The sequence below is a fragment of the Mastigoproctus giganteus genome, chromosome 3, assembly GCF_048544385.1.
Source record: "Mastigoproctus giganteus isolate SK-2022 chromosome 3, ASM4854438v1, whole genome shotgun sequence".
Lineage (NCBI taxonomy): Eukaryota > Metazoa > Arthropoda > Arachnida > Uropygi > Thelyphonidae > Mastigoproctus > Mastigoproctus giganteus.
In genome coordinates, this window is record NC_143577.1 from 217,300,628 (window position 1) to 217,315,715 (window position 15,088).

Consider the following 15,088-nt stretch of genomic DNA (forward strand, 5'->3'; position numbering starts at 1 on the left):
CAACAGTTGATCAAATATATATTATATCAAAAGAATTGTAGAGTCATTTTGGGAATACAGTACAGCAAATTATTACTCAGGATTTATGTCACTCTGTATAGAAAAATGGGTACAGAGTGAGAATATACCAAATATATATTTTCTTAACTTAATTTCTGGTTTGGGTGCAAATTTTCAATAATAGGCACTTTTATAAAACAACAGTTCTGACATTAATCCAACACTAGTTGAAGCCAAGAAAAGCAATTTTCTTCTTATTCAGGTGGACATTACATTTTGAGCACTTGAAGACAGTCTGCTCTTTGCATCATGGCCTCCTGCACTACTGCTTTGAAGCCTGAACTGTGGGCCAGTGGCCAACTCCATTCATTCTTGTCTTGAACTTGTCCTTTATTGAACCACAGTGTTTTTCATTTTGAATTCCCTTTGGACATTGGTAATGAGTGATCTCTCTTTTGCATATGTTTTCATACCATGCAAAATTTTGCTGCTGTTGAAGTGAAGATCATTCTGCCTTTTCCTTGGTATGTCCAGTGATTCACAATCATGGCAATAAAAGAGCAAAGTATTAAAAAACACTAGGTCAACAAAATGAAAAATAGCTCGCAGTAATATTTCTTTAAACGGGCACCTCCGTAGCCAGGTGGGAAGGAGCAGCAGTGCATAGCACACGCTTCTTGATTAGACCGGGGTTCAAGCCCGCCACCACCAAATACGGAGGATGCGGAAAGGTCAGGGAATAACCACCGCATATTCCTGGAGCAATATGGCCTCAGTTGCTAATGCTCCTAAAAACCAAACAACAACAACAATTTCTTTAAACTCACTTCTGTGTGGTAATAAGCTATTAAGTCATTTTTGCATCTATTAGTGCATCTAGTGTGTCAACACCTTTCATAACCTTGTAGAGGATAATATTCCTGCATTATTATGCAAGAGTATTCTACAAGCACTTTTCAGGGTCCTGCCCCACCTTTTAACAACAGTAGTAGGGTGGCCAGTGGCAAATGTACTAACATCAGTTATGCCTCTGTTTTCTATCCATTTCATGTTTCTGACCTTTGTATTGCTCACACATTTCATTTCTCCTTAAAAGTACTTCCCCTTTTTCCTGGTTGCAATTCCATTCCTGTAAGTGATTTTGTTGAACAGTACCAAGAGCCATTTTTCTTTTTTGTGAGGTGAACAAATAATTGTGAAAAGCAGTTGTCAAAGAATAACAAGTGATAAGTGATTGATATATAATTCTGAACAATTTCTGATAGTTTCAGAATAATATTTCCACTTGCTCCAATGCCAGGTTCACCAGGGATGATTTCTATTTTACCAGTGTAAATTTGAAAAGTTTGGATAATTCTACTTTATCACATTTGCATCAATATAAACACTTTGTATACCCCTTAAGGATTTCTGTTGATCTACTGTTTTATAGTAGATTAGCCCTAGAAAGGCACCATCTACTTGTTACGTAGATTTTTGAAAAACATTTTTTTTATTAAAGGCTTGGAATTTAGAGAGTCAAAGAAAGATCTGATTTTGAAGAGCCTATTTTTATTTGTGTTATTCTTATCTTGCTGGTTATCATTGTTGTCAAAGTGGATGTACTTTTTGATCTCTTCTCATTGATCTCTTGTCATTCCATCTGCAACCCTGCTGTAATCTGCTCACTGCTGATCAATGCATACATGACTGGAAGGCTATTCACTGACATACATATGAGTACCCAGAAATTGCTCTAGTTTTTTTTTTGCGATTAATTGCAGAGAATGGTTTACATTTTACTGACTACTATACAGGTTATTTTGCTAAACAATCTAACCCAGTAAATTATCATAAAAAAAATACCTGAATTTATTGGACAGGCAATTTCAACTGGTTGTCATTTGGCAATTTGTTTTGCCACAGTTGAATATCTTTTGCTGAGTTGTCCTACTATAGTCTTCTACATTTTTTTTTTTTTTTTTTTTGTGTTCTGCACAAAGCCAGCTCTATTCTTTTTCATTGCTACTGGTTCATCTTTCTCATCATCACTGCTGTTATCCAATTGACCAAAATATTTACACGGAGGAAGCAGATTCTCTTCATCACTGTCATGTCCTCTGGCAGCAAGTTCTAAAAACAGGCTGCCAGACTGTAATGAACTTGACAGCTTAAATTACAAAAAATCACCATAGATTTAGATAAACATAATAAACATAAATATCAAAAGCATGCACGATGTGAAATGTAAAAATCATTGAAGCAATTCCAGCAATCTGAGAAGAAATCTGAGAAACATTTGGTCATTTAGCATCCTAAATGGCCACATGTTTAAAATTATAGCAATATATAAAAGCAATATTTTTGTAATTTGGATATATAAAACACTAAAAGCAATTTCCTCCTTTCACACAATTAGTACTAAAAGCAATATTTTCATAATTTTTATTTATAAAACACACTGCTGCATGCACAAATGGAATCTTCAAAATGTTGAAAAGACAATAGTATTTTTTTAAAATAAAGAAACATCTCTTTTTATGAAAATTTTCCAAAATTTTAAAGCAAACAGCCGTACCACTTCAAACAAGAGAGTGCTCATGCATTTTCCAGTATTTTACACACAAGAACAATAGTAAGATGATTGAATGCATGTTGTGATCTTCATTGAAGTACCTTGAATTAGCATTAACCAACAGAAATGTCATTTTTTTAATAGTTTAGTACAGAAGTAGCCAAAATGGTTATGAAGAAAATTTGCATTGCATGTCCAAAATGGGTTAAATGTATTAATCTTACATACATTTTCACTTATTTCTTTTGCAGTCCAACATTCTTGTCCACAAAGGAATGTTTCACTAAAAGAAGAGGAAATTCATTCACTATGTCACAAAGCTCGTCAGATCTTTTTAAGTCAACCAGTTCTTCTAGAACTGGAAGCTCCCCTCAAAATATGTGGTAAGTAACAATTTTTATACATTGAAGAAGATCATTGCAAAATAATTATGTGATGGGGGAGGGGAATCTCTCTCTCTCTATATCTATATCTACTAACCCATAATTAACACATTTTATAATTTTGCCCTATTATATTTCAATTTATGTTTTTTAGTTCATTACATTTTATGCTACTACTATTACTACTTTTATCTCATTATGCTTTACTTTCACCTTATATTGTATATATAATGTACTTAGGTTTTGCCACAGTGCTGGCCTTGGCCTTTGCACGTTACTTGGGCTGTTTTGACTTACAGGTCATTCTCAGACTGCACCTTAACTTACTCAGCTTGTTACCTCATTTCTAATCCGATGTTTTTACACTACCTAATTCTACTATATCAACCTTTTAATATATCTAGAACATATCAAATTAATACAGACCGATGTAATGTATAATCTTTCACATAGATGGCATTAATCTGTTCTGATATTATTAATAACCTGCTCAGGTTGTTGATATTATTGATGATCCTGCTCAGGTAGCTAACAAAATAAATGAATATTTTGCATCGACATTCACACATGAGGGAGTTATTCAGGGAGGGGAATGCCAGAGGTGTATTCAACTCGGGCAGTAAGATAGATAATCTTGTAATAACTGAGAGTAAAGTGGAGGAGAAATTGTTGAAGATAAACACAAGAAAAGGCACCTGGGGTGGATGGGATCTATCCAGTTATATTAAAGGAGGCAACAAAGGAAGTAAGCAAACCCTTAGCCATAATTATGAGAGCTTCCTTGGACTCAGGGGAGGTACCCACAGACTGGAGATGTGCAAATGTGACCCCAATTCACAAAGCAGGATCAAAGGCTGACACAAGTAATTATAGACCTGTGAGTTTAACTTCTGTTCCAGGAAAATTAATGGAGGCACTGGTTAAAGAAGCACTGTAGGATCATTTAGACAAGACTTCAGTTATAGTTCGGACACAGCATGGTTTTGTTAAGGGGAAGTCTTGCCTGACCAATTTGATTGACTATGATGCAGCCACAAAAGAACTGGATGCAGGGAATAACTTTGATATTATATTTGGATCTTAGAAAGGCTTTTGATACTGTTGCACAGGGAAGACTGCTGCACAAATTGGAGCAGTGTGGCATTGGTGGCAAATTATTGCTATGGGTAAAGGGATGGTTGAGTGGCAGAAGACAGAGTGGTAATTAATTGACACTGCTTATCGTGGACTAATGTTATTAGTGGAGCCCCTCAGGGTTCAGTGTTGGGTCCATTATTGTTTTCTGTATTTATAAATTATCGACCTGTCAGTCTGACTTCAGTAGTACGGAAAATCATGGAGGCAATGATCAAGGGTGGAATTCAGAATCATTTGGATCGAATTGAAATTCTCAAGGATACTCAGCGTGGTTTTGTAAAGGAAAATCATGTTTAAAAAATCTGGTTCGCTATTTCGAAAGGGTCACTCACGAGCTGGATTTAGGGAATAATTTCGACATTGTTTATTTAGATTTCAGCAAAGCTTTTGACTCAGTCCCACATGAGCGGTTGCTTTATAAGCTGGAACAGGTTTGAATCACTGGGAAAATCCTTAGATGGATGGCTTCAGGGCAGGAGGCAGAGGTTGTTGTGATAAATGGCTATTCCTCAGATTGGGTTGATGTAAGAAGTGGGGTTCCCCAAGGATCAGTATTAGGACCACTGTTGTTTTTAATTTTCATAAACGACATTGATGAAGGGATAGAGGGCGTGATATCTAAATTTGCAGATGATGTTAAAATTGGTAGAGTAGTTAATGATCACTGTCAAGCTGAGCTTCTTCAGAGAGACCTAGATAGACTTCAGGAATGGTCAGAAAAATGGCAGCTATGCTTTAATCCAACAAAGTGTAAGGTATTACACCTGGGAAACAGTAATCCCAAAATAACTTATTCATTTGGTGGAGTTCAACTAAACCCAGTACTGGAGGAAAGGGACTTGGGTGTTACGATATGGTCAGACATGAAATTCTCTGAGCATTGTAAACAAGTTGCAAGGAAGGCCCATGGTGTCCTATCGATGATCTATCGAACTTTTGCAAGTAGAGATAGGGATGTGATAATCCCATTATATAAGGCTTATGTTAGACCACACTTGGAATACTGTGTTCAAGTATGGAGACCGCACCTAAAGAAAGATATCGAGCTCCTTGAAATGGTGCAAAGACGGGTAACTCGCCTGGTGAGATTGGCAAAAGGGCGTCCTTATGAAGAAAGTCTTTGAATATGTGGGTTGCAGAGTTTGGAAACTAGACACTGTAGAGGAGATTTGATTGAGGTGTTTAAGGCTCTGAGAGGCATCAGTAAAATGAATGAGGACGAAATTTTCAAGGTTATAAATGATGCTAGAACTAGGGGACATAAATTCAGGTTACGGGGGGAAATGTTTAGATTGGACTGCAGGAAGTTTTATTTTAGCCATCGAGTTATAAATTACTGGAATAAGTTGCCTTCATGGGTGGTAGAAGCAGACAGTTTGGGGAAATTCAAAGGTCGTCTAGATAGTACTTTCGGGTAAGGGAAGCGCATAGGATGATAGGTTTAATCTCCTTTTTTTTATTTTTTATTAATTATTATTATTATTTTTTTTTGTTTTTGTCATTGTTTTGTTCGAATTTTTTTTTTTTTTTTGGCTGGTGCAGCATAAGCCATAGGCTTTCTTGCACCATGCGGCCATTACTAATACTAATACTAAACGATATTGATGATGGTATATCAAGCTTAATGTCCAAGTTTGCAGACGATACGAAGGTTGGCAGGGTTGTCAAGAACGCTACTGACACTATGCTGCTGCAACAGGATCTGGAAAGGTTGAGCAGATGGGCTGAGAGGTGGCAAATGAAGTTTAACATTGACAAATGTAAAGTACTACATATGGGAAACAGCAACCCCAGAGCAACGTATCAACTCTATGGTACTACACTGACAATGGTAGAGAATGAAAGGGACCTGGGGGTGGTTGTGCAGGCAGATATGAAGTTTTCTGAGCAGTGCAGACGGGCTGCAAGAGTAGCTCATGGTGTATTGTCAATGATATATAGGACTTTTTCTAGCAGGGATAAGGAGGTGATTATTCCCTTGTATAAGGCAATGGTCAGGCCACACCTAGAGTACTGTATACAGGTCTGGAGGCCTCATTTCAAGAAGGATGTAGAGCTGCTAGAATGAGTACAGAGAAGGGCAACAAGATTAGTGAATGGAACAAAGGGTTGCTCTTACGAAGAAAGGCTTAAGTTTTGCAAATTACAATGTCTGGAGACTAGGCACCAGTGAGGTGATCTGATAGAGGTGTATAAAGCCTTGAATGGTTTGAGCATGCTCAATGCTGAAAGGATTCTTGCTCAGAATAATCACCTGAGAGGGCATAAATTCAAATTGAGGAAAGACAGATGTAGGATAGACGTGCGGAAATTTGTCTGTAGCCAGCGGGTGGTTGGTTGGTGGAACAGACTGCCATCCCTTGTCGTGGAAGTTGATAGCCTAAATAAGTTTAAGCCTCAGCTGGACAGGTATTTCGAACGAACAGAGGGGTGAAGTGGAAGTGTGTTTTTTTTTTGGCTGATGCTGCATAAGCTTGCTATCTTGCATCAAATGCCTCTTCTAATGCTAATAACCTTAAGTTATCTATGATTTTAAAATTTATAAATAATTCTTCGCCTAACACACACAGAGAGAGAGAGAGAGAGAGAGAGAGAGAGAGAGAGAGAGAGAGAGAGAGAGAGAGAGAGAGAGAGAGAGAATACGAATGTTGTTCAAAAAAGAATGATCATAAATTTAAGAAATTAATAATAAAAATCTTCAGGATATTTCTAATAAATTGGCAAATTGACTGTAATGTCCAATATGTCTGCATTTATAACAAATTATATCCCTGTTTCTCCTACTGGATATAGGAGCAGACACTTGAGGTTGAGCATCAACATTAGAATGAACTGTTTGAGGGGGAGTTCTAGGAGCTCTGTCTAAAATAAGATAAAAATTTATTCTTGAGACTTCTCCAGCTGGTCATCCTCTCTGTAAAACTTCTTTTGAGTTTCTCTTTTAATGTATGGTGCAACTGAAGAACTTCAGTTCATTAAATGACTGGTTACTGGACTTCAGTATTAGTAGTGGTAGAGTAGTAGTAATGGCAAATTATGCAAGAACGTAAGCTTATATAACATCAGCCAAAAAAAAAAAAAAAAACAGTTCACCCATCCATACTGTACCCTCCAAGAATTTGTGTAGTTCTTCCTTGAATTTATTTAACCCATCCACTTCCACAACAGATGGAAGCCTGTTCCAACAATCAATCACCCACTGGCTGAAAGCAAACTTCCACACATCTATCCTGCAACCATCCTTCCATAACTTGAATTTATGACCCCTCGTGTGTAGTCTCAACAAGTGGAAGAATACCATTCAGCTTACTCAATCCATTCACGGCTTTAAACACCTCAATCAGATCTCCTCGCAGGTGTCTTGTCTCGAGACGCTGCAATTTGCAGAACAAGCCTTTCTAGGTAAGAGCACCCTTTTGTTCCCTTCACCAATTTGGTTGCCCTTCTCTGCACCCATTCCAGCAGATCTACATCCTTCCTGGTGAGGCTTCAATACCTGTATACAGTACTCAAGTTGTGGCCCTAACCATGGCCTTATACAAAGGGATAATCACCTCCTTATCCCTGCCAGAAAACTTTCTGTATATCATTGACAAAACCATGTGAGCTGTCCTAACAGCATTTCTGCACTACTCAGAGAATTTCATGTTTGACTACATAATTACCCCCAAGTCTTTTTCATTCTCTACTCTCCTGAGTGTAGAACCACACAGTTGAAAAGTTACTCTGGGGTTGATGCTGTCAATTTGCAGCACCTTGCATTTGTCAATATCAAACTTCAACTACCATTTCTCAGCCCATCGACCCAATTTTTTTAGCTCACTCTGATGACGGTCATTAACCATCCTACCAACCTTTGTATCATTTGCAAACTTAGATATTAAGCCTGATATACCTTCATCAATATCATTGATAAATATTGAACACAACAATGGACCCAGCACTGAACCCTGGGAAACTGCACTAATAGCATTAGTCCATGAAGAGCAGTGCCCATTGATAACTGCTCTCTCTCTTCTTCCACTTAATCATCCCTTTATCCATAGCAGTAACTCGCTTTTATTGCCACATTGTTCCAGTTTTTCCAGCAGTCTTTTATGACTATATGATGGTAAAATAATTTTTACATACAGTTCCTTGATCACTGCATCATAGTGACCTATCAGATTGGTTAGACAAGGCTGCTGCTTGACAGATCCATGCTGTGATTGAGGTATAATTGCAAGTCTAAATGGTGCTGCATTACTTCTTTAACCAGTGATTCCATTATTTTCACTGGAACAGACATTAAACTAATAGGTCTGTAATTACTCATATCTCCTTTTTATCCCTCTTTATGAATTGGGAATATATTCGCACATTTCCAGTACATATGGACATTTCCTGAATCCAAGGATGCTCTCATAATTATGGCTAAGGGTTTGCTTACCTCCTTTGCTGCCTTCCTTAATATAATTGGATAGATTCCATCTGGCCCAGGTGCCTTTTTTATGTCCATCCTCAACAATTTTTCCTCCACTTTCCTTTCAGTTATCATAAAGTCATTTAGCTCCTCTTTAGAGTTTAATAATCTTTTGGCATCCCCTTTCCTAAAGAATTCCTCATGTGTGAATGTAGATGCAAAATACATGTTCAATTTGTCTGCAGTCTGAGCAGGGTCCTCAACATCTAACCTATAGACATCAAGTGGCCCAACATGCACGTGTTCTTACCCCAAGTTACCCTAACATGTGTATTCATTTGTTTCATGATGACCCACAGAAGGGCCTGAAATCTCAGACACCTTACTTTTCAGGCTGCTGGATGTAGCAATGCAAGAATCACTTTCACCTCTGCTTGCGGCTCTAGTTAAAACTATTAGTCTGTGTATCCTCCCAAGCTAGCAGTTTTCCACCCCACCTATCACTGCCTCGATAGCATTAGCAAATATTCTTACACCCCTTCTATTCAAGTGTATCCCATCCCTTTAAAAACATTTTCTCCTGTAAGTAAGCATAGGCCATGCTAAGAAAAATTCTACCTCATGAGCCTTGTACTTTCTCTCTCTTTCCAGGGCCGAATTGATTTACAAGGCTCTCTGTTATTTGGTTTTTAGGAGCATTAGCAACTAAGGTCATATTGCTCCGGGGATATGAGGTGGTCATTCCCTGACCTTTCCGCATCCTCTGTATTTGGTGGTCACGGGTTCGAGCCCGTGACCACCAAATACAGAGGATGCGGAAAGGTCAGGGAATGACCACCTCATATCCCCGGAGCAATATGACCCTAGTTGCTAATGCTCCTAAAAACCAAATAGCAACAACAAGGCTCCCATCATATACTCCCTCCCCCTCCTGTCTGGGCTGGATGTCAGACACTTTTAAATTGAATCCTAACTTCTGACTTTTTGCCAATGTTTCCCTGTACCTGTTAAGTAAGTCATCAGATCTCTTTGCCACTGTGTTGTTTTATGCATAAGAGTGAGCTCTGGGAGTTGGGCAGCTGAGAGCTTGACAGGCCCTTGATTTTAATTCCTTCGAGGGCATATACCATATTCTTCAAACTCTCATAAATTCCCATCAGAATACTAAGTTGGCACCTAATTTCTTCACACTCTTTACACCTAGCATACACAAAAGCATCCTTCTTGAATGCTTTTGTATATGCAAAGATCTGCAAACATTTCACAAGTTGCACATTCCAGAATTGCCCCCTTCGGTTCTCCCCCAAGCCACTGCACTTCTGCTACTTTGTGCCCATTGCTTTGCTGCTCTAGTCTGGGGCATGATTTCCATTTAAATACAATTTAATTGATGAATAATAAAAATTAGTAAGATTAATAAATTTAATTAATTGACAATACTACACTGAGCTAAAAGATTCCTGAATGCAGTGATACATATTATGCTATCTAGTTTTACTTTATACTTTATGCTATCAAGTTCAAGATATGCATTATGCTATACTGTGGAAATTGCAATGCTAAATTAGTTATATCCTTGCTAAAAAGTAAAACTTCCTTAACTAAACACAAAAAAGATATATGCCCAACATTAGAACCTTCAAGCTACTTATTTATCACAATTAAAACCTTACTATTCCTCTGCACTCCTCCTTCAAGTAACTTAGTCATTAGTTCAGTAACTTAGTCTTTTAGCACCAAGACAAAGAAATTAGCATGATGATGACTTACAAAGGATGAAGAGCTTATTATTTTGTGATCAAAAGTGTGATACAAGATAAATATTGTTAGCCAGTTATAACAGGAATATACATCAAGGTGCCAAGGATATTTACAAGGCAAGTAAAACAATCAATTGACATTTTATTAATAAGAAAAGAGCTCAACAGTTCTGCATTTAATAACAACTAAATGAGAATTTCAACAGTTCAATGTCCATTTAAATAATATGACTTTAGGCTAATTAACAATTCAGAGACTTTCGGTAATACAGAATCAGGAAACAGTTGTTTTGTATTTTTAATTATATAAATATTTAGAATGGAACATTCTATGTATTATCATACATTCTACCAAAAAAAAAAAAAAAAAAAAAAATTTTTAATATAAATCTGAATCATAGTATTAGTAGTAATGGAGGCATGTGATGCAAGAAAGCATCATATGTTTGATTAATTTAACTCTGTACAGGATAACATTGTTTAACAAAAAAAACAGGATTACTTAAAGAAATCATAGTTACTGTATTAAACAACAATATTTCTACTAGAATTAGAATAACTCATTTAGCTCATTTCTTGTGCTTCTCACAACAAAAACATACAGGATTCCTTAAACTTTGTCTGTTTCTCAAATTACAACTGTAGCTAATATTGCCTTGTGAAACTACATTAGCATCAGAGATGTGCTGAACAGTCTGACTAGGACTAATGTTCACATCATCACTAACAGAAGAAGGTTACTTAAGCTTGAGGTGAGGAGCAGAATTGCTTTGTGTAGTAGATGAAACATCAGTTCTTTTTTTTTTTTTTTTTTTTTTGTAGTTGTTGGCACATAGGCTTCTGTGGCCATAATGCACCTCCCAAGGTTTTTGCAGTACTTTGATCCAAGCCCAAGGCGGGAATCGAACCCGCGACCTTTGGGTTGCCAGGCAGGCACTTTACCCACCGGCTAGCCCGGTTGGCACATCAGTTCTGTTACCAAGTAGTTAGTCATCATTATCATCTAACTGTGCTCTGAACAAGAAGTCAGCAACTAATGCTCCTTTTTTCCAGGCAGAAGTGAAACACATATGTTAAACTCCTATACTTATAATGCCCCTTTTAGTATACACTTGTTTTTTTATCTTTCATATTCTGTATTATCAATGGAAAATTAACTGTGACTTTATTGATGTCTCTTAGATCCAAGACACATCTCAGCTCCCCATTACCCTTCTCATCCATCATGAAAGGACTATTCCATGGGCTCAGCGACTCCAGCTTCATACCCTTGTAGTAAATGAAGACACTCTTTAAATTTCAACAGAGTTTTGTATTTTGTGATATAGATGGGTTTACTAGTCATAATGTCAACTGCATGCTGTGTTCTGGCTCCTTCTTTGAGTGCTTCAGTCTTTTCAGAGAACACTTCAGACACCTTGTTATAAATATCCTTCAAACATTTGGTTACGTTTTCCTTGTCCAGGCAGATGTAAATTCCTGAATAGGTTCTCTAACATTCACCTTAAAATGTTCATTTTCTTCCTGATTCTGTATTGTTAATTATAAGCTATTGCATACAACAGAAGTGTCATAAGGAATGAAGCTTCTTTAGAGAGAGAGAGAGAGAGAGAGAGAGAGAGAGAGAGAGAGCTAAAAAAATTCTTCACCAGGTAGTTCACCCTTGTGACAGATATGCATCTTTTCTGGAAACCAAAAGTGGCCTCTGAACCCAAAAGGAAGTCATGCCCTAAGATAAACTTAAACTGTGGATGTGAAGTTTGGAATAGGATGCATACTTTCAATTTTAGACTACTACCAACATCTGGAACACAGGAACATTGGCTACTTTATCAAGAATTTCTTGCCAAACAATGGCCTAGCATGAATGGTGCTATCAAGATGTTGACAGTCCTGCCTCTCAGATTCATCAAGTAGGTCTAAGAAATATGATGAAATGACCCTTTGCTGCGGTATCGAGGTGTTCTGGATGATACTTCTTGCCAATGTTGACAATCAAAAAACAAATTCTCCTATCTATTGCTATCACTCCCAGTATTTGATAAGTGTGTGATGGGGTGCAACTAATCAGGCTTAAGACAGATGGAGGAAGGTTGCCCTCTCTTATCAGATTCAGAAGATTGAGAAAAACTGTTGGAATTAAGTCTAGAAGACTTGTATAATGTACTGTATTGTCCAGTATGATGTCATTTATAACAAACTACAGCTCTATTTTTCCTGCTGGAAATATGAGCAGGCAGTTGAGGATCAAAATCAGAAGGAACTCTTTGAGGAGATTTCTAAGAGCTCTGTCTAACGTAGGAAAAAATTTCTTCCTTCTTTGGCAGATAAATCTCTGTAAAACTGACTTTTCAAGTCTGTATCCTATTCTGAATCTTGATCATTTTTAATGTATGTTGCAACTGAAGAACTTCAGTACTTTCAGTATGCACCAAACTCTGATATTGCGGTGCACAATCACCACACAACTTAGCTTCTATCTATATTGATTTGGCCTTCTTATAAATCTGTAAAATCTGAGAAAGTCTGCTGGGAATTCCTTCTAAGAATTTCAACTTCAATTGTTCATGGACTGCATCAATAAGCTGGTAATAGATAAGGTGGTTAATATCTAATCTCTCCCATTCAGTCAACAATTTGTAATGATATAACTCTGCAATCTCTCCTGGACACACTGGGAGCAGTTTTAAAATTTTCTTGAAATTAGTTGAATCACATAGTTTCTTTGGGAACTGTTCTTATTCACTGTTCAACAAGGTGTAGGTGTAGGAATCTGTGTATCAGAGAATGGGAGAGTTATTCACAAACTCCCATGCACATGGGCAGAAATGACATGAAGAATATATATACGCATTTAAATTCCAAATTTGAACTGGAGTCTAGTTGATTTAAAATGCATTAAATGTATAAACTCATACATTTGTCCCTGAAATTCATGACTGTAAATGTCGACAATAAAAGAACACTGCAGCTCCTGATACAACTAATTAATATAGCTTTCTTCTCAGAACTCCACAATTAAATTTACAATTTCATATTACAACTTATATCTCACTCTGTTTATGTCTTCCCCCTCTTTTTTCTTTACTTTGCATGTAGTTTATTATTTTGTGATGAAGAGTGCAATACAAGGTAAATATTGTTAACCAGTTAACAGGAATATCCATCAAAATGCCAAGGATATTTACAAGGCAAGTAAAACAAAGAATTGACATTTTATTAATAAGAAAAGAGTTCATCAGTTACTGCATGTAATAACGATAAGTAAACGAAAGATGCAGCAGTTCAAACTCCATTTCAGGCTAATTAACAATGCAGAGACTTTCAATAATACAGAATCAGGAAACAGCTATTTTGCATTATTAATATTTAGAATAGAACATTCTGCATAACTGTTATGTATCTAAGCATGTACAAATACAAGTTTTTGATAAAAAAAGTTTGCAAATGATCAATTCTTGAATGCATAATGTTAGCTAAAAGGTGAGTGGGGGCTTACAATGTTTGTTGAACATGAACATACTAACTTGTTCTTATGTGTCAGTCTAATGGAAAGCTGCTTTGAGTGAGCATTTGTTTTTCTCCTTTATCACGTGTGCTAAAATTTATGAAATTTGAACAATGAGTGAGCATTGTTCAAAACTTAAACTTGTAAATTTGAAAAGTCCACTGCAGAAACATACACTGTGCTGCCACTTTATTAGGTACATCCCTTCTGTGCACACAAATGGTTTGTCCCACAATGTTACAAGTCATATGACCACAGTTGTGGATATAAATGCAGCAGAACAACCTTTCTAGTATCAGTTAAGCATACAAACCGTAGTAAGAATGGGGAAAAGGAGTGATCTAACAGACTTCGAACATGGAATAGTAGTAGGTGCAAGATGTGCTGGACAAAGTATCTCTGAAACAGCAGTTCTCCTGAAATTTTCACGCACCACAGTTTCAAGGGTGTATTGAGATGGTGCAATGAACAGAAAACATCCTTTCAACGGCACTTCTGTGAAAGAAAATCGCTTGTTGATGAGAGAGGTCAGTGGAGGGTGGCTAGAATTGTGCAAGCAAACAGATGGGCCACAATGTCGCACATCACGTCAGAATACAACCTTGGTGCACATAAAATATCGCAAAGGACCACTAGTCGCATTTTGTTGCGAATGGGCTACAACAGCCGACGGTCACATTGCGTACCCTTGTTATCAATGAAGAACAAGGGAGCATGCCTCCTGTGGGCACAGCAACGCCGGCACTGCATTATCGAGGATTGGAAAACAGTTGCTTGGTCTGATGAGTCGAAGTTCCTGGTGTATCATGTTGATGGAAGGCCACAGAATGTGGCGAAAACAACATGAATCCGTGGACCCGTAATGTCTGACGATTACAGTGCAAGGTGGTGGGGGCAGTGTTATGGTTTGTGGAATGTTTTCTTGGCAGCACACGTTGGGTCCATTGATACCCATAGATTCACGTCTGAATGCCACGTCGTTGCTGACCAACTGCACCCGTTCATGTTGACAGTTTATCCTCAGTCAGATGATTACCTCCAGCAGGATAATGCGCTGGTGCACAAAGCCCGAATCACTATGGAATGGTTCCAGGAACATGACAATGACTTTTCTTTGTTGCAGTGGCCTGCTCAGTCCTCAGATCTCAATCCTATTGAACATATTTGGGATGAGCTGGAAAGGGCTGTTCGCTGCACCTCCATTGAATCTCAAGGAACTGCGTGGCACACTCATCTCTGCATGTTACTTCATTCCTGCAGGTTTTCAGCATCTTGTTCAACCCATGCCTAGATGAATTCAGGCTGTATTGAAGGCTATAGGAAGCTCAACATGCTACTAGGTAG

At 37.6% G+C, this 15,088-nt stretch overlaps 1 protein-coding gene across 7 annotated transcripts in view; it reads left to right on the forward strand.

Moving 5' to 3' along the window:
• The window catches only part of LOC150088719 (serine/threonine-protein phosphatase alpha-2 isoform), a 75,889-nt gene that overhangs the window by 17,413 nt on the left and 43,388 nt on the right, over positions 1-15,088 (forward strand). For all 7 annotated transcript variants that reach the window (XM_090370870.1, XM_090370876.1, XM_090370871.1 and 4 more), the window contains one exon: positions 2,806-2,937. In XM_090370870.1, coding sequence (XP_090226996.1) covers positions 2,806-2,937 — 132 coding nt within the window. The remainder of the gene's footprint in view (positions 1-2,805; positions 2,938-15,088) is intronic.